Here is a 20,486-nt window from a genome sequence, read left to right on the forward strand (position 1 = left end):
ATGATTAATTACTTAAAAAAGGTTTGCTGAACATAAACTTCTGAATAGTAGAAAATATAACATGTAGGGCTGCAACAACGAATCGATTAAATCGATAAAAATCGATTACTAAAAGCGTTGGCAACGAATTTCATAATCGATTCGTTGTGTCGCGCGACGCGGAGACGTTTGATTATTAAAAAAAAAAAAAAAAAAAACTTTAGTTGAGCGCGCACGGATGCTAGCAGAGTTTGGCGCCTCATAAATAAAAAACAAAAAGTAAAAAAAAAACAAAAAAAAAAACGAGCGGAGGTAGAGGAAAGATACATGGCGGAGGCAGAGAAATCCGTGCGACCCAAGTCATCCAAGGTGTGGGAGCAGGGGCGGCGTTTGCGTATGGCAGAGTATGGCAGTTGCCATACCCTAGCCCAGTCAGGTGCTGTGAAAAATTATCCAAACTTGAGTCGCTTATAATTCGTTTTTATTATTTTAAATCAGAGAGTTTTAAAAATAGTAAACCAATGATAAGCATTAAAATAACTTGTCAGTAAAACTGTAACGCCATTGGATCATCGAGCTCTCAGCGAGACCTCGTAACTTCACCCCGCCTCCGTTCAGATTGACGCGCGCACAGCCTGGAGAAGATGAGATCTCTGCTTTTTCGCAATGCAAGGGTGAATAAATAATTGGTGTTTGAATAGTACAGCGTTTTCTTTACTCAAACACTATGTCAGTAAAGGATAATGTTTTTGTGTGTTTGAAGAGTGGAGAAGAATTAGTTATTTGCTGTCTATATACGTTTTAAATATCCTGTGCATTATGTGCATAAGCGCTTAATTTGAGATTTTGGCCAAGTGTATTAAACAACAAGAAAAAACTAAGCGCCCATATAGCTACAATCAAAGTTATATAACCTGTAAAAGTTGATGAAAGCATAATGCACTTATGCACTGCATAACAGCCGTTCTAACGACAGACAAAACACTCCATCTCCGTCATTCTCTGGTCAAAAACATTATTAACTCCATTTGAGCTTGATTTTCATATAATGTTAAGTGCAGGTGTCTGATACAATACCAACGCTAACGACGCAGTGTTGTTAAATTATTTAATTTTTGCACTCCCAAAAGTCTATATATTTGGCAGATGTAAAGCATACATGTGTATGTTTTTTGTGTTAGTCCATTTTTATTTTATTTTATTATTATTATAACAGCTCAGGGATGATCAAGGAGCAACATGTTTGTGCACTTTCTAAAGATTTTAGTTCTGTTTTTGAATAAAGGGTTGGAAATGAATGCTTTTTTTTTTTTTTTTAATCCGATTCATCGATTAATCGAAAAAATAATCGACAGATTAATCGATTATTAAAATAATCGTTAGTTGCAGCCCTAATAACATGTCTTAATTAAGAATAATAATTGCAAAATACAATACAAAATAAAATACAATAAAACAAAATAAGCATTGCGATACTGATTTGATATTGTATTTTCATTTCTTTGCACAAATAAATGTCTTGGTCAAATAATGTGACCCTCTAACACACATTAAATAATGCGCTTTGTGGTATTAGGGTAATAAATTTGGGTCACAGACAAGGAAGTAGAAACAGCCTACTTTTGAGAAACAAGAAAGTAAACAGATGAATTCGCTGATGTAGTTGAAAGTGGTTATTTCTTCTTAATGAATGGGGCCCTTGTTCTCTAAACTGCAGTTATTTGATAAGAGGAGGCCAGTCTGTGAGTTGGCAAAGCAGGGCATAATCAGGCTTACCTGGCAAAAGTCACAAGAATCTGTTAAAAGGAGTTTCTCCTTGTTTATCTGAACAGTTGAACGATGGATATACAGTTGCTTAGACATGCAGATACATCAGTTTCGCTGATTCAGGAACAGTCATTTGACCTGTGAGTGTTTGCTTACTCGTCATATAAATGGCCAGACGTGAGTGTGAAGATTACAGGGCTTAATCAGACCGAGTCCCTGTTTTCCAGCAGTACCAATTACAGCCGTGTCAGAGCGAGTCAGCTCACACTCATGCAGGTGATTGAGTCTGATGTGATGATGACACCTGCAAACCCATCATTTGCTGCTGGAGCTGCAGAAACATGAAAACCAGACTTGATCAAATAACCAGTATAGCCTGCGTCAATATATGCCTTTTGTGTTCTTTTATTTTTAGCAATATGAATTGTAAATTTTTATTTCAGGTATATTTACATCATTCATTTCATTTGGTTGTGGACATTTTAAGGGGTCATATCATTATTTTATGTATGTATGTATTACAAGTAAGTTTTTGTGCATGTAGCTACATTTGCATGCACCCAAATAATCAGTTAATAATCGGATTAACGGCTCAATCAGATAAAAAAAAAAAAGTATTCATGTATTCTCCTCCATCGAAACCGAATAAAATTCTGATTTGATTGAAGGTTGTGGTGTAGCTTCAATAATATGATCAACAGGAAAAAAATGAAGCATGCAAACCTTTTTATTCAGATTCAAAAATATCTTGTGCACATGCTTATGTTGGTTTGTCAAACGTCTAACAAACTGCTCAGTGGAGTAATATTTTTTTGCAATATTTGCTAAAAAACCCTCTTCTGAAGTATGTCAGCTTTATTTTTAGATATGTCATCAAAAGAAATGACAATAATGCTGATGTAGCTCCGGTTGAATTATCGCAGTGTCTTTGGTTCTGAACTCAGTAATCAATGTGAATTCGATTGCAACGTTTAGGGTTCATATATGCAACTTTTAGAATCTGAAATCAGATTGGATTCATTATTGATGAAAATTAGTGGTAATTTAGTTTTTTGACCGTTTCTCATGCTCTCTTTGTATTATTTCTGTTGGTAGAAGTTTGGATCCAGTCATTTTGGCTACTTTGTTGCAATAAATGGTCTTTTTTTTTTTTACTATGGGAAAGTGATCTAAAAGTTCTGAACTAAAAGTTTAAAATAATTTAGTTTATGGACCAATTCTCACTATTAACTAGTAGCTTATTAACATACATATTACTAGCATATTGGCTGTTTATTAATACTTATAAAGCACATACTAATGTCTTATTCTGCATGACTATATTTTAGATCCCTTATACTAAACTTAACTACCTTACTAACTATTAATGGGCTACAAATTAGGAGTTTATCGAGGCAAAAGTTGTAGTTAGTTGTTAGTTAATAGTGCGCAGTTGGACCTTACAGTAAAATAATTAATTTATTAAGTTTTGATTCCTCACGTGACTTTTAGACAAATCTTAAATTAGAGGTACAGACACCGTAGGTAGTCAAGCAAACTTCTTCTGCTCGGTCACATTTACAGTTTTTAGAGTCTGAGGAAGTTTTACTTTGTTACAAGACATTGGTTTTTCCACGTACTTCTACATCAAACCGGGTCAAGGAGGTTTTAAAGTTTTGAGTCATTATGAATGAATTGAAGGGCTTCTTAAATTTCTCTGGTCTGCACTGAGAGAATGTACCCTGGGGTTGCATAATTTCACAGCCGCATGCTGACTGTCAGATCCACATTCTTTACAGCCCTCACAAACAAGAGAGCAGCTGATACGAGGAATTACAGGACTTTAGTTCAGTGAAACGCTTAAGAGGCCACAGTCGCCATTACGTGCTGCTAATAAGCCAAGATTTTCTTGGAAATTCCTCTTCCTTCCTGCTCTTTGCGACCAGAACCTTGAACGTTTTAGAAGACCGTATGTCTCTTTTAATAACCGCGTTTACGTATCAGCTGTTTTTAAGCAGATTGTCATTTCCTGAACTGATTTTGGTGAAAAACTTTTACGAAACATGTTAATTGTTATCAAATGGAAAAAAGCGTTTAACACGCAGGGTCAGGAGGTGTGAATTCTGTGGAGATTTCTGTGAAGCTACAATTACCCAAGTTGTCATGTGTTGTGTGAGTGATATATATATATATATATAGTGAAAATGGGTGGAGGAGAAGGAGGAGGAAAAGCAGTGCTGACGTTCTTCTTCTCGCTCCGAGGGCTGTTTGGAGAAGACAGCTGGTATGCTGCGGCTCGGCTTTAGATTAGCCTCCCCACGGAGCCCAGTGTTTTCATCTCAGGGTCATGACAGCGAGTGGAGAAGGCGTTCACATGTTCTCAGCAGAATAAGAACTGCGGTTAGGGCAAGAATGTGTTGATTTTACTGTGACTTAGAAGTTAATAAGCTTGCTTTGTCGTTCAGCTTCCTTTATAACCTCACTGTCCTTGCTGTCGGCGCTTTTCCAAACGCTCTGCGAAGTGTGTGTTTCTGCAAGCATTGGCAGGAGCTTTTCAGATCTGAAATCGTTGCGTAACACCACCTCGCCCTCCTTCTTTCCCAGCTTTCTGTATGGAAAACTGGATTAAGTGAGTTTATTGGACCCAGAGAGTTCTGATATCTATTTATTTCATTGTTTTTGCGGTTAAAGAGAGCAGACCTTTGATCATGTCAGAATTAATTGTTAAATTAATTGAAATAGTCAATTAGATTAATAATATTTAATAAAAGTTAATACATTTAAGATTTGTTATATTTTGGAAAATAAATTTAGCACTAGCACTATAAAACATTAAATTCAGAAAGTGGAAGTTACCTTTAACATTATTTAGCCACTTCATACAAAAGATAAAATCAAATTAAACGTTTGTAATTTATTCATTAATTTAATGTGTAGGTATTGGATTGGAAAAGGAACATTTTCTAAAGTTGGTTATTTCCCCTCACCGACTCGGTGGTTTTTTGTTTTCAGTTTAGGTATTGAACTATGCTCATATTTGACCTGAGCAAGTTTCCTGTTCAAGGGCTGACATAGTTACAGACACTAACAGAGAAGCAGTCACACTTTTTGTAGATGTAGACTTTACCCACGTATCTTTTAAGACATCATTTATAGATATGGTATTTAGGTTGTCATTGTTATCTAAACCACTTACAGTTTCAGTTCTTGAGAATAACATAACACATAGCTGTTTATTCTGAGGTCTGTACATTGTCTCACAAACCATTGCGTATTTATTGACTGCTTATCAACATGAGATTATCTCGATTTAAATATGAACAAAGTTCCATGTGAGCAGTTAAAATGAAACTAAATTCAGAGTTGGCGTTACTGTTTTGCATGAAAACTTGTGACACAAGAAACATTTTAATAAATTTCATATGAAAGCTGTTCTTTAGAACTTTCTATTCATCAAAGAATCAAAGAAAACGTATTATGGTTTCCACAAAAATATAAAGTAGCACAACTGTTTTCAACATTGAGAAATGTTTCTTGAGCATCAAATCAGCGTATTAGATTGATTTCTGAAGGATCATGTGACACTGAAGACTGGAGCAATGATGCTGAAAATTCAGCTTTGAGCACATAAATAAATTACATCTTAAAAGATATTCAAACAGAAAACAGTCATTTTAAATGGTAATAATATTTCACAATATTACTGTTTTTACTGTATTTTGATCAAATAAATGCAGCCTTGGTTAATATAAGAGACCTCTATCAAAAATATAAAAAAATCTTACAGATTCCACAACCAAACTGTTTAGCCACTCATGTTCAACCCATGCACAGCATTACTGCCTGCATGCATGCTCGTTTTTGCATGTTGATCGTTACAGATATCGCACACATTATGGTGTGTATTTGTTCTGCCATATTAAGTCAAATTAAAACACAATCAATAATTCATGCAGCCACCTTCATATTTTGTTCTCATTCTCATTGTTCTGCTGTCACAGGCGTGCATTGTGGTTTGTCTATTAATTTTATTATACATTCTGTGTATGTGTTGAAGAGATCATTGGCTTTGATGAGTGCTTACAATCACCCGTCTGCTGTCTGCTGCAATCTTATCTTAGTCTAGACTGAACCTGATTGAGCTGAGATGTATCTGAGATGTGGTTTTTAGGGGAAGATCACGTTACGGGAGCCAGTTATTGGCTGCTATAGCAGGTTTTGAGGCTCTGAGAAAACTGTACAAACCACATTTAAATTTACAAACATCAAACCTGAGGTGAACCAGCCACCTGATGGAAAAAAAAACCACTGCAGCATCTAATAAATCTAATTAAAGTCAAGCAAAAGCACGACAGGCGTTTATGACACATTCTTTGTTGCCTATAAAGAATGAACAGGAAGTCGTAGTTGTCTTTTCACGCTTCACGAATAGACTTCTTGGAAATGACATTGTCTTTCATCTGGGGAGATAGCTTCCTTATCATAGTTTTTAATTTTAACTTGAGGTTTAAAGTAATATAATTTTTTATTGTGTAATTGCTCAGGTGCATCAAAAACAGTAGCTAGGCTGCAACAAAACCATAATCAAGATTTCTCTGGTCTTTCATATTTCATAAGTAGTCAACCACTAATATTGTTAACCTCAAACCCTAAAATTTAAACATCAGCTTGTATCTCAACCCTATTTGATACATCAAGTTGTGTAATTTGTGCTTGATTAACTAATCTCTTCATCAAAAAACCTGCAGACTCAAATTCTCACCAAAACACTGCGTAATTTTCGTGAGAACTGTTTTTGTCTTTTGCCTCAATTAATGATCAGTTGTTGCTGTGGAGGCTGGCTGCCCTCTGGTGTCAATGATTAGTTCTTCTCATTATTGCTGTGTCTCAGTGTTTGTTTATAATATATAGGCTAATCTGATGGCTGCTTCTTAAGAAACCAGCAGTTTTGACAAATTTCATGTGACACTTGTCATAGTTTACATCAGCTGGCACATTAATATGCTTGGGAAAATGTCTTAATCCAGGAGTAAAGTCATTGTATATGTACCAAATGTAGCTGTTTTGCTTGCAGTACTGTAATAGTACTACTGCTGTTGTAGACTCCTGTAGTCATAGCTGCAGTAATTTTGAGTAATTTAGATGAAATTCACCCATTCAACTCATTGCACTTGTGATCAAATCGGGCCTTATGATGGACAGTTAAATAGGACAAATAATAGGTTTTTTATTAAGTTATTCACATCGTATGCACTCCATACCTTAACTCTCATTAATGGAATATGAAAAAAAATGCCACATCTTAAAGGGATAGTTCACCCTAAAATGAAATTTCTGACATTAATTACTCTCACTCATACTGTTCCAAACCCATAAGACCTTCATATTCACAACACAAATTAAGATTTTTTTTTATGAAATCCAAGAGCTTTCTGATCCTGCATAGACAGCAACGCAACTACTACAATCAAGGTCCAGAACGTTAGTTAAAATAGTCCATTTGACACCCATGTGACAACCTTAGTTTTATGAATTTCTGATGAACAAAGAAATTGTTCATCAGAAAAACGGGTTTGGAACGACGTGAGGGTGAGTAATTAATGACAGAATTTTCATTTTTGGGTGAACTATACCTTTAATGATCCCAAATATTGACTTAATTTTCTTTGTCAATTGCTAAAAATTATTTTATCTTTTGTTATTCTGGGAAATACAACTCTTGCACTCATTAATTGGAATAAAAATATTGGTAATTAGTGGTAACGATACAATAAGACTGTAATTTGCCATTATTTTTCCAATTATGTTTCTGCTCTTTAATAGTTGATTTTCTTTTCTGCTGTGTCGCAGGTAGTCCGGGTCGTTCCCTCAGTATCTTCACAAACCCTGATGTTTACAACACCACCACGCTGTTGCTTAGCAATGATGAGGGCACTTTATTCATCGGAGCACGTGATACAGTTCTTTCAATCGATGTCAGTCAGACTGATGCGATGACCATGAAGGAGAAGGTCAGTGGGGTTTTGATTTAGTACTAGGTTATAATCTAGAAATCCACTGTGTCAGCACAACAAATCAGAGTAATGGAAACAAACATAATTAAATAAGTACATATAGTGTATATTATTAATGGATCGTCCCTGGATGCTGTTTGGTCAATGCAGCATTCAAGCTGTCTCATATTTTACAATATAGTAACAGCTTCCATAGCAAATCATTATTTATGTTGCATAGCAACCCTCTGTTATGTCAGAGACAGTGTTTTAATTTATATACTATTTCATACTATTTTATATAAGCATTAAAGCACTTTTGTACTTATGACTTAAAAATAGTCTCATATAGTCATGACTATAATCAAAATTCAGCAAGATCTTTCATACATTATTGCTTGAATAGATTAAGCTAAAAATAATTTTGTCAATAAATAATAGTTTTTTCTCACAGAAATAAATACATTATTTATTATTTAAGTTTTATTTGTTAACTTCTATTTGTTGAGTAATCAGTGTGCTCTGAAATTAAAGTGATTTAATATATGTGTAGGAGTTTGCACGTGTGTATACATTGTGTTGTTAATGTTTGTTTTCTTGCAGCATTTTAATAAGATTTAAACTAAATATCAGCTTTGATTATATGCATGTGATGAATCTGACCCATTTTTCATACTCAAATTTCAGCTGGACTGGTCTCCGTCAGAAAAGGATCTTGCTGATTGTGCTATGAAAGGCAAAATGAAGGTATGGGAAACTAGCCACTTTCAGTGCTAAACGGTCTGACCTTTTTAAGCCTTTAAATTTAGCAAAATACTGGTCTTCTTAAGCTGGTGTTTAACCTAACTTCCCTTTCCACCCTCAGATGGATTGTCATAACTTCGTGAGGGTTTTGCAAGTACTGAACTCCACCCATATGTACGCCTGTGGAACGTTTGCCTTCAGCCCGCGCTGCATCTACATCGTAAGACAGACAGCATCCATCTTTTCACAGTTATTTTTGCCCTTGGTTTACTCCTATTAAAGCTGCCTTTTCTCAGTTTGCAACAAATGATAGACAGAAAGTCATGCATTTCCATTTACAGTAGCACAAAAGCTGCATGGAGTTCTGATCATATGCAGAATTTTCATATTTAAATTGTTTGAGTTTCCATTGTGTTAAAATATTTAAACTTGCGGCTAGACTATATGCAACCACCAGACTGGATATGTTGTGCTCTAATTAAAACTTTTGAGTGCAGGGTGAAAATTACCTACGTTTTTCTTTTAGACATATTGGTGGTCAGTTGTTTTGTGTGCATTGTTTTGATGCATTCATTATTCATTTAATTTACAGTGGTGAATTAGTGGAGGGTAACAGCTGCTTCACAACCAGTTTAAAAGTTCTGTGTGGCTGCCGCTAGGAGGCAAATGGCAGCAATCTATTTGAGATAGTGGAAGGCTGCTTTACTGTCTAAGGGCACAAGTTCATGTAGTGTCCCCTTGCATAACTTTTTATAGTAAGATTTGATTAGTTCAGTGCTTTTATGGTATTATGCACTTAAAAGATGGAAACTTGCATGACTGTCCTTCACACACCATTGAGCATTCCTGTCATGCAAACAGTGCCTCTTCCTCACTCTGTGCTTTCATGAGTGTGAGAGGAAGAAGATCTGTGTGTGTGTGTGTGCATGTCTCGTGGGAGATGTGCATGCAAAATAGAAAGCCTTTTGAATGAAACCACCACGGCCTGTGAAGGATTTTATTAATTTTTCTCAACGTGTCTTCAGATCAAATCTGAACGTTCAGCAGGGCTGAAAATGTGGTGTGAACTTTCTCCTAGTCTTATTGCTTAAAGTTGTGATAAGTGTATTAATGTTCATATGTTTATGTGCTCACCTCTACAGAATTCAAACACATTTTCCATGGCTACAGGCCCCAGCGGTAAGCCAGAAGAAGGCAGAGGCCGCTGTCCTTATGACCCATACCAGAAGAACACTGCCATAACTGTGGGTAAGAAACCTTCCTCTACCATAAACGTAACAAACTGGCATAGGTTATATGGCCTGTTTCACTCAGCATATGCACATAGTGTGTTTACTTCAGCATCTCTAACAAGTTACATTATAGTTACTGTACAGTACACCTCTGACATGAGAAGCATTGGTGGTGTTTAAAAGAAGCATAGCTGGAAGTTAAGTTTTGGTGCTGAGCCTGTGAAAACACATCATTATAAACAAATTTCAGTCCGATTTAGCATGTTAATGGATATGACAGCATTAATGTATTTGGTTTTGGCAGACTATATCTGCTATATACGCTGTATATAAGCTCTTTGGCTACAGAATCAGCAAAGGCCAATCAGCTTGTGCTGTGTAGTGAATTGTGTTATTGCTACCAGATTTCATGTGAAGGATCTTTCAAGTGGCATCTACAATTTTATGACTGAACTAGATATGTATACAACAGACTTATGCAATAGACTTGCATTATAAATTAATGGAGCTTTGTTTATATTCTATTGTCTTATGTTCAGAGGTTTTTGGTCCAGTGGCAAATATCTTTTTTAGTCATACTTGGGAAGAAGAAATTTACTAGTCATCAAGTCTTTGAAATCACAAATACACTCTGTTAACTTGGCTCAGGTTTGAAAATATAAAGCAGAGTGTTACATACGTAACAGTGGAAACTATTACCATGTTTCCTGATAACCTCAGCCCAAGGGAAACCTATACAAAGAGAAAAGTAAAGGACCAAGTACTGAGCCCTGTGGAACTCCACACTTGACATGTTTTTGATCTGACATTTCATCAACACAAACTGGTATCTTAAAAATGTATAAAAGTGAATGCATGCAGTGTAATCACACTAAACTCCACTTAAAAAAGATAATATGTAAATATGATAAAATATTAAATGATAATATGATAAAATATTAAAGAATTTTAGGAGAGAAATGGAGAGTGAAACTACCCGCCAACAGGAGAAATGTCAGTGTCGGGGTTTTTCTGATGCTGCTCACACAGGTTTGTTATGTGTGTGGTGTGAAAAGGACCTTGCCACAAAGAAGAGTAAAGTGAACGAGAGAGAGAGAGACAGGCAGATTTCCCCCAGTGAACAGACACCGTTAATCCTCTTGCTCTTAAATCCTAGTGTTGATCTACTTATCTTTGGGTGGCCGACATGTGACTTCAGACATGAGGCCTAAGAATGTTCACTTCACATTTACCTCACCATCAGACAGGCCTACAGCCATGCATGAACCCCAATTGATTTGATTTTCAAAATGTCCACCCATGCATGATTATTTGGGCTAATATTGCCCACAACCCCTAGGTTATGGAATTTAAAACTTTTTGTATTATTACTTGTGATGTCTGTATCTGACTTTGTGAGGCAAAAATGTGAGGCTGAAAGTGCCACAACAGTGTTTAAATGAACACAGAAATTACAATTTTACCATTTTACTTTGCCATAGACCTGTACTGAAACAAATGAAAAAAAGATGAAATGTTAGGAATATCCAAGCTGTTGTTTTCCATAAGGAAAGTTGGAGAAAAAAAAAAAAAATGTTATAAAAGAAGTCCATGCAAGTTTCCAAAACTTAGCAAATAGGAATATTCACAACCACAAATGAGATTTTGTAGTAATGTATATTAGGTTAATAAATTTAGCTAGATTCTAATGACTGAGATTATGAATGAAGGATGTTTGTATTTGTGTATGTGATTTAGCACAATATAATGTTTCTTTGTGTGTTTCAGATGGAGAACTGTACACAGGAACAGTGGCAGACTACAGGGGAACTCGGCCTGTCATTTCACGCCACTTGAGCGAAGGCAGTCATGTTGATCTGAAACTGGATGATACACTTGGCTGGTTAGAAGGTAAGAAAACTTTTTTTTTTGTTTATACTGCCACAAAAGCAAAGAGAGTTAGATTTTAATGATTCTGATTTTGCTTTACTGTCTACTCATAACATACACTGTTTTCTATTCACTACACTATTCCAGATCCTACATTCATCAGCTCCACGTACGTTCCCAGTGAGGAGAAGGTTTATTTCTTCTTTAGTGAGATTGGAAAAGAATATGACTTCATTGACAAGTTTACAGTGTCTCGCGTTGCCCAAGTTTGCACTGTAAGTGTTGTTTTTGATGCATTTCTTGTGTGTGTGTGAACATGTTGTCGCTAGCATGTTTGCAGTCATCAAATTCAAATAAAAGATTTGTTTAATTTGATATGGTTTTATTACAAAATGTCATTCTAAAGCAGGTATCAATCTGTTTTTTTTTTTAGAGTGACGTGGGAGGCCAGCGTACTCTGCAAAAACGCTGGACCACCTTTGCCAAGGCTCAGCTACTATGTCAAGCTAAACAAGAGCTGCCATACAACATCCTGCAGGACATTGTCAGCCTTACGCCAGAAGAGGGCGCATCTGAGGATGAAACTCTATTCTATGGGATTTTTACTTCTCAGTGGTGAGAAAACATGCTTCAAATAATTACTCTGAATGTTGTTTTTTTCCATATTTGAAACTGGTGAGGATTTATTTTATAATTAGCTGTTTTGCTTTTTAAAAATGGCTTCTTGTTGTTGTTTTTTTAGGCAAGTTAACTTGGGCCGCTCAGCCGTGTGTGCTTTCAGCCTCAAAGACATTAAAAAGGTGTTTACAGGACATTACAAGGTTCTGAATCGGGACACTTTAAAATGGAGCACAAGGGTACAGGAGCAAATGGCAAACCCTGGAGAGGTTAGTGTCATGAGAGCATCCTGAGAGGACCCATTGTATTATATACTGTTCAAAAGTCAGAAATTAATACATTTATTCAGCAAGGATGCAGTAAATTGATCAAAAGTGACACTAAAGACATTTATACTGTATTTCATATATAAGCAAATCAGCATATTAGAATTATTTCTGAAGGATCATGTGACACTGAAGACTGAAGTAATGATGCTGAAAAACCAGTCCTTACATCACAGGAATAAATTACATTTGAAATTATATTAAAATAAAAAAAAAAAAACTGTTATTTAAATCTTTTAAGATTGACATATTATTAAGATTATCAATAAAGATTACCTTGATAAAGATTATCAAAATTTTAAGATTATTACTGCTTATATTGCGTTATTGATACAATAGTCTTTGAGTCTCTGGTTCTGGTTTCTTATGCCCTTAAATGTAACTATTCAAATTTCTGCTGTTTATCTCTGCAGTGTGGCCTCCATAACGCGTCGGACAACACTCTGCGCTTTGTTAAGGACAACTTCCTGGCTGATAAAAGTGTTCCACCGGTCAATCAGGGCCTGACGCTGGTGTCACCTGATAAGAGCTACAGCAACATTGCAGTTCAGAGAGTCCGTGGAGCACGTGGCAGAGATTACACTGTGCTTTACCTGCTCACAGGTAAATACTGGCACCTCACAGTCAGCATCACAATTAACAGTTATACTGATAGTGTTTTTCTTTGTAAGTAGTTGTATTACTTAAATAATAGTATCATGAAGTATCATGGTGCTTGGTATTTCAGGACAAAGCTAAATGAAATCTGAAGGGATCATTTCTGTTCCGCACAAAATTACCTGCACACAGTTTTGTTGACTACTACTTGCTGATATTTTTTTTTTTTTTTTTTTTTCAGTAATTGAAATAAAGCAATTCAAATAAAATATAAATATTTGATAACTTAAATTTGAAAAACTTAAAGGGGTCATCGGATGCAAAATTCACTTTTACATGTTTGAACATAAATGTGTGTTGGCAGTGTATGTACACAACCACCCTATAATGATAAAAATCCACTCAGTGGTATTTTTTTTTAATCCCTATAAATAATATCCCCTTTCTCAAATCAAGCCGTTCTCAGATGCTTGGCTGTGTGACGTCACACAGACCCAGGCCCCTCCCACGATTGTTGATTGACAGTAGTGTTTCAGCACAGACTGGACTGGCGTTTTACCTTAGACCCGCCCTGCGTGAGCTGTCATCAGTCCGACATTGTTTCGACACCAGAGCAGGTGTAGACAAGAATGGCTCCTAAGCGATTGAGGTGTTTTGTTGTTGGATGTAATAATGAACATAGCAGTCGTCAATTTACTCCCGACATCTGAGCGGCTGAAGATGCAGAGGATTACTTTAGTTTTTTTGCGCCCCCTGATCTACCTAAATGTGTTTACAGTTCGCGCAAATCACTCGTGATCCAGCCTCACCTCCAGAAGAAGTGAGTATACGGTTCTTTTGTGAGTCTTTGCAAATCGCCTTTCCTAATAACGTGCTAGTTTGCAAGTTCCGCGGCTAAAGTAAACAGTACGCTCGTCACCCCACAGAAGAGAAGGGCAGGGTCAGCAGAGCTCATTAGCATTTAAAGAGAAATGAAACAAAATGGGTTGCTGTGAAAATATCTGATTTTGACAAGGTAAAAAGGGTGTTTTTTACATTACCATTGAGAAATTTTAACTAAAGTACATTATGAATTTTTATGGTTTTAATGAAAAGTCTATATCAACTTGTGGAAAATGGGCATCCGATGACCCTTTTAAATAAAAATTAGAATTGTTGCCTTAGAAACTAAGTTGCTACATTATTTAAAGCTAAATAGAAATATTAAAAAGGTAATGAAAACAAATTATTAAATTTAAAATCGAAATTAAAATAGAAACTCAAAAATCTTTAAATAAAAGATCATTCAAAATATGTATGGAGATATTTAAGGTAGTAAGGTAGTTGTTAAGTTTAGGTATTGGGTAGGATTAGGGATGTAGAATATGGTCAAGCAAAATATGTGTTTTATAAGTTCTAATAAACAGCCAATATGATAATAATAGCAACTAGTTAATAGTGAGAATTGGTCCCTATACAAAAGTGTTACGAAGATATTATTTCATATCGAACCTAAAAAAAAGGAAATTGTTCCTAAACACCATAAAAGCTAATGATGAGTAAAATGTGCTAAATTTAATGAAATTAAAGAGAACTAATGACAGTTGCAATAGGAGTAATATCTATACTCCTAAAATGAAGTGCATTGGTTGTTTGGCAAATAGAAAACACCACATTTTCCAAAAAGATTATTATATGTATAGTTTTTTTTGTTTGTTTTTTTCTTAAAGTAAGAAAGTTTTTTCTTTGTAAGTTTCTTAAAATTATCCTCTCATGGATGTTTTCCCCTTGTATCAAACTGTGTTTTCTGTAGAGTCAGGCTACCTGCACAAAGCTGTGCTCTTGGAGAACGGAGCTCACATCATTGAGGAGATCCAAGTGTTTCATCAGCCTCAGCCAGTCAAAAACCTCCTGTTGTCAGTCTCCAAGGTACCATCACTTCAGAGAACAACCATCTGTGTGTGTCTTTATTTAATCCGTTTCATTCTGACACAAAGTCACTACATATGCAGTATCTTACTCTTTGAGCCATTAAACCAGCTTCCTTGGTTATGACCCCTTTGGTGCTAATGTTAACTTTTGGTTTAAATTTCAAGTGACTGGTGAGACATAGATGGTGTGTTAGACCACTCCCATCACACTGCTCAGCCAATTACAGCCCAGCTCCTCATGACAGACAGTTGGAGACTTTATTTCCTGTGTCTTTATTCTGTGAATTGTTTGAAGAAGGAAACAGAAACTGTGCAAAGATGTTCAAATGGATTGTGTGTTACTAACCCACAAGCTGTAGTCTTTTCTTCAGAAATTGAATTAGATATGCAAGCAGTTTTCTAGTATGGTGTTTATTTGCTTAGACCTTTGTTTAAAAGCCTAAGGAATTACCCCGGAGTTGCCTCATGCTAAGAATCTTAGATTGGCATAGCAATAGAAGGCCATCAACAATTAAAACACAGCTTTTCTGAGAGCTATATGCTGTATACCTTTGCACTGACTGTTTATTTTTAAATTAGCATCTATAACATAATAAAAAGTGCCCCTAGTTAAAGCTGCATCCTTGCATAGTAATTTAATTTACTCATGATACTGCAAGCTTATTGTACTGTGCAAGAAATAGTGTAAAGAGTTGAGTATAAATGTTTGTCTCTGTCCCAGGGTGCAGTGCTAATAGGCTCTTCAGAAGGAGTCGTTTCAGTGCCCATGTCCAACTGTTCGTACTACTGGAGCTGTGCTGAGTGTGTTTTAGCCAGAGACCCCTTCTGTGGCTGGGACCCTGTGATGAAGCTCTGCACAGACACACAAGACCGTCTGTAAGTATCATCACAGCCAAGCATATTCATACCTAACAAATACTAACTGTCAAATATGGGCTTAGTTTCGTGTGCTTGTATTCCAGATTTCAGCAATGACGTGATTAGGATCAGAAAATTGTGTGCATTCAAAACTCAGTAGTTGGGCATAAACCTGTCCTTTGTTATTAATGTCTTCTTTCACTGCTCTTCACAGTGTCCAGGATGTAGATGAGGGAAATGTATCAGAGCAGTGTAATTATGCGGCCCCCAGGTCACGTTCCGGCCAGTCCCGAACCCCCTCGAGTGAGTACAGTTAATCTATACATGTTTATGATGTTTAGGCATCAATGTATAAATGGTGATTTCGAACCCAGTAGCCTCAATTTCTATCCTTTTTAATCATGTATAATTAAAATAATCTTATTATATAATAATTCAATGCAGCTGCAAATCTTGTACTTGGCTAACTCAGTAGAAGTCCCTGAAATATTATTGTTTGTCTCATTTAACTGGTTTAGTGTTGTTTATGGCACTTTCCGTGAAATTTTGACCTGCCTTTGTGGACTTGAGCTTAAAATCATATAACAGTGTCATAATTTTGACATAATCAGTTGAAAGATTGAATTCATTTTAGAAAACAAATACAAAAGGAACATTCCATAAATTTCCAGAAAGCAACATTTTATTCCTTTTCGAAATTTTTAGACAAATTGTAGTGTACCTGTTATTTAAAAAGTAAATAAATAAAATATTTCCCTTGTTAAGTTTACTATAACATATACATTTAATGTTTGGTCCCAAACTTGCCAATCCAGAATAAGTAAGGGATAATCAACGGCTAGCTGTGCATTAAACGATTTGAATGCATGACGTGGAGGCGAAGAACCACCCGACGCGCAACGCATTCAAATCATTTAATGCACAGCTAGCCGTTGATTATCCCGTTTATGCCATGGTCATTTGCCAGCATTCACATATTAAAGATGTTAATAATATTTGCGCTGCAATATTTAACCGGAACGATAAAAATGACGGTTATTTTCATCTGTATTACTATTCAACTGTAACTGTATGTTACTATGGTTACCAATGTTTATAGGAAGCGCATTGATATAGAACGTGATTAAACTGACCTGGAACTACTTGTGAAGTTCAACGAATTTAATCAACACCTGCCAGCCAATCAGAATCCAGTATTCAGACAGACCATGGCATAATTTAATTTTGTAACCTTGTTACCCATCCTGACATGTTTAAACATTTTAATACTTCTTTTTTTAAATGTATTTTAATTTTTAATGTTTAATTTCACACAAATAATGTATTAGCCATGTCCTATGTAGAGTAAAGGTTTAAATTATTAGTTTACATTTCCAAACATTAATTTTGCACATGTCTGTGTGGAGCACTGGCTGTTGTCAGACGAAAATCTCACTGGATTATTACAATTAATAGCAAAATGAATGTGTGGAAATGTAAACTGATATTTCCCACTGACACACTACAGCAAAAGATAGAAATAACTCACTTAAAACCATGTTTAGCTGCTGAAAATACTAGTGTATATATATATATTAATTTATTTGACCTCATAAGGTGGACATGTGATTGGCTGTTTTCAAGCCCTGTTTAATACATATTCATGTGCTGAACAGAGTTGTGGTTTAACTGCATGTCTGTGTTGCTGTCTTGGTGTGGTGTGTATGCTGACCCTTGACCCCTGACCTCCTCAGCTGTGTGTCCTCCAGGTGAAGTGGTGTCCGTGTCTCTAAACGAAGTAGTGCACCTGCAGTGTCCAGAAGCGTCACACCTCGCCAAACGCCACTGGGAGCGTCTCAACAGCCAGCTCTCGCCCAAAATCTACATTCAGTCGGACGACGGCGGCCTCAGCTTTGTGGCGACCCCGTCCACCCTGGGACACTACCTGTGCCAGGCTGTGGAGAACGGCTACAGCCAAACACTGGTCGTCTACCACGTCAAACAGAAGAGCAGCCCCACCATCCTACCAGCCACCCCGAACCGCTCACACAGCACCCCATCCACCGAAGCGGGAATTAAAACCCCCGTCTCCACCACCAGATTAAACCCACCTAAACAAACAGAGCCGATGCCTAAACCAGACCAAGTGGATCCTACAGTCACACTCAAAGATTCGCCGGCGGCCACTATTCGCAATAGCAGGAACTTTACTCATTTGCTTGGCATGGAAAAGGAAAACTCCCGAATGACCGAGCCTGGTGAAAACCTCGAGCAAGCAGACAAGCCCAGCTACTTGCAGGAGCTTGTAGTGGTGTCCGTTCTGCTAGCTCTGTGCATCAGCGCCTTGCTAACCATTGCTTTTAACAGATTCAGGCATCTTTGTCATAGCAGGACGGTCCCGAAAACTCCTTCCTCCCACAGGGACGCCGAGAAGGGCGGAAGTGCGACGCCCCAGGAGAGAGAGTCTCTCAGAGGACATTCGCCTTGTTTGGAAAAGCGGAACGGACAAGCCGCTAACGGACAATCCCACAATGGTCAGACACATAACGGCAAATCTCCCATCACGCTGAGCAACAGCATGCTGAACAGCTCAAACGGTCACCTGCCCAACACACCCATATGATGCACTCGTCTAGTTTTCTGGGTTCACAGTAAACCTCTTTTCTGAGCCAAATCGGGCTTCTGCTGTATCAAGCCCTGAACCACTTTGCTTTCCGAGAGGGAAAAAAACTGGTAAAAACGGCACATCGGACCTTTTTACGAACCATTTTTGAGCCGTAGGACTCAAAGATCTTCAACTCTAGGTACTACAGTAGTGTACATTTTTCAGTTTGTTCATATTTATGCTGTAATTTATGTGACAACTGTTTGTTTCAGTCTAAAGTGTATCAGATTTTATGCCTCTCTAAAATCACACGTAAGTGAAATATATACGTAGATGGTCAGTTTAAGATTTTCATTGATCTCTTCAACCTTTTTAATTGACATTAGAAGCTGTTCAGTCAGCTCAGTTTAAAATACACTTTTTAAATCATTTTATATGACACATTTCGATGGACCTTAAAAGTAAAATTTCATAAAGTTTCCTAAGAGAGGCAGCTTCACTAACTATACTGATCATCTGCTAATTTCAACTTCGAAGACTTGCTTGAAATTTCATATTTTTCATTCTGCAATATCGCACATCTTTTTTTAGTCTTTGCCTTTGTTCCTTATTCTTATCTATTTACAATTTTTGAATGTTAAGACGAGGTATGTCTGTTTCACTTTTTTTTTCCTTTCATAGTCTTAAAAAGGGGATAGTTCACCCAAAAAGTACAAATTGGTCATTTATTCACCCTCAGATTATTGGTAACCAAACCGTTTCCTTTCCCAGTGACTTCTATTGTATGTTGTAAAAAAAAAAATAATAATAATAATAATAATGGAAGACAATGGGAATAGAAACAGTTTGGTTAACTGTTTTTCAAAATATGATATTTTGTGTTCCACTGGAGAAACAGGTTTAGAATGAAATGAGGCTGAGTACATATCAGAATTTTAATTTTTGGGTGAATTGTCTCTTGAATGTTGCACCAATGCAAAAATTAAGCTTTCAAAGATGCTTTTCAAGTGGTTTAATTTAAATAAGTATTTTGTAATGCATAAAGTTGTGCTTATCAGTAATGTGCAGGTACGGGTAGATGTTTCTTAATATCTCAATATAAAAATAATACTCAAATGTGTTATTTCGGTATTTTGGACCTGTTTTAGAACTATGTAGCCTGGTTACCTCGTTCAATATTGACCACTTCTCTCTGCCCTAATGGCAAAACACTGGAACTGAGAAAATTGCTTCGAAGGATGATTTTTGGTTGAATTTTGTTCAATTTTTATATTCGAAGCACTGGGAAATAGTTGAGCCAATCTGTTACAGGACAAATCATAGTCAAAGAGACTTGTTTTTGCTCTTAAATATGATGAAAAAAATAAGTAGTTGTGTTTTGCGTTTACACCGCAATATATTGGACCTACTTGTAGCTACATCCACTATATTGGGAGTGACTTGCACCTATTTTTTTATTCTTTCCCAGCCTGTGGTTTGTCACTGAACGGTACGGATTTAAAGTCTTCATTCTGGGGAAATCACTTGTAAAATGTGATATTGCCAAATGTGTGTTTTATAATCAAATGACGGAGAACTTGTTCTGTCTAGTGGTTCAAACAGCAGTTCCATTTATCTATTTGTCTGTAGTTGGATAACTGAGTCCAATCGAAGCCCAGTATGTGAAGCCTGTCACAGGAATAGATGCATTCTCCTGCACGCCACTGTTTTTGAAAGATTCTGTTTATTTTTTTATTACCTACGAAGCAGGCTGTTTTGAAAATAAAAGATGCTGATTTAAAGTGTTTGAAAGGTTTCTTCTTTTTTTTTTCCACTAGGTGGCAGCAAACGACAAAAAAACGAATTTTCAGCATCGGTCTTCAGTGTCACATGAACCTTTAGAAATCATTCTAATAGGCTTATTAGCTGCTTAAATTCTATTGATGTTTAGTTATTAATAATGTTTTTGCAATAATATTATTAATAATGATCAATGTTGAACAGTTTTTGCTGCTTCATATTTTTGTGGAAAGGTTCATGATTCTTTGATG

At 36.4% G+C, this 20,486-nt stretch overlaps 1 protein-coding gene across 2 annotated transcripts in view; it reads left to right on the forward strand.

The window, feature by feature from the left end:
- Positions 1 to 20,240, forward strand: part of sema4ab (sema domain, immunoglobulin domain (Ig), transmembrane domain (TM) and short cytoplasmic domain, (semaphorin) 4Ab) — a 36,659-nt gene extending 16,419 nt beyond the window's left edge. The window contains exons 3-15 of one of the 2 annotated variants that reach the window (XM_058753915.1): positions 7,576 to 7,736; positions 8,406 to 8,465; positions 8,584 to 8,682; positions 9,605 to 9,710; positions 11,462 to 11,584; positions 11,711 to 11,838; positions 11,997 to 12,178; positions 12,306 to 12,450; positions 12,921 to 13,110; positions 14,897 to 15,012; positions 15,736 to 15,890; positions 16,087 to 16,175; positions 17,606 to 20,240. In XM_058753915.1, coding sequence (XP_058609898.1) covers positions 7,576 to 7,736; positions 8,406 to 8,465; positions 8,584 to 8,682; positions 9,605 to 9,710; positions 11,462 to 11,584; positions 11,711 to 11,838; positions 11,997 to 12,178; positions 12,306 to 12,450; positions 12,921 to 13,110; positions 14,897 to 15,012; positions 15,736 to 15,890; positions 16,087 to 16,175; positions 17,606 to 18,474 — 2,423 coding nt within the window. In that variant the 3' untranslated portion in view covers positions 18,475 to 20,240. The remainder of the gene's footprint in view (positions 1 to 7,575; positions 7,737 to 8,405; positions 8,466 to 8,583; positions 8,683 to 9,604; positions 9,711 to 11,461; positions 11,585 to 11,710; positions 11,839 to 11,996; positions 12,179 to 12,305; positions 12,451 to 12,920; positions 13,111 to 14,896; positions 15,013 to 15,735; positions 15,891 to 16,086; positions 16,176 to 17,605) is intronic. The other variant, XM_058753917.1, reaches the window with a different exon arrangement.
- Positions 20,241 to 20,486: the final 246 nt, after the last annotated feature.

This window comes from Onychostoma macrolepis, chromosome 19, assembly GCF_012432095.1.
Source record: "Onychostoma macrolepis isolate SWU-2019 chromosome 19, ASM1243209v1, whole genome shotgun sequence".
Lineage (NCBI taxonomy): Eukaryota > Metazoa > Chordata > Actinopteri > Cypriniformes > Cyprinidae > Onychostoma > Onychostoma macrolepis.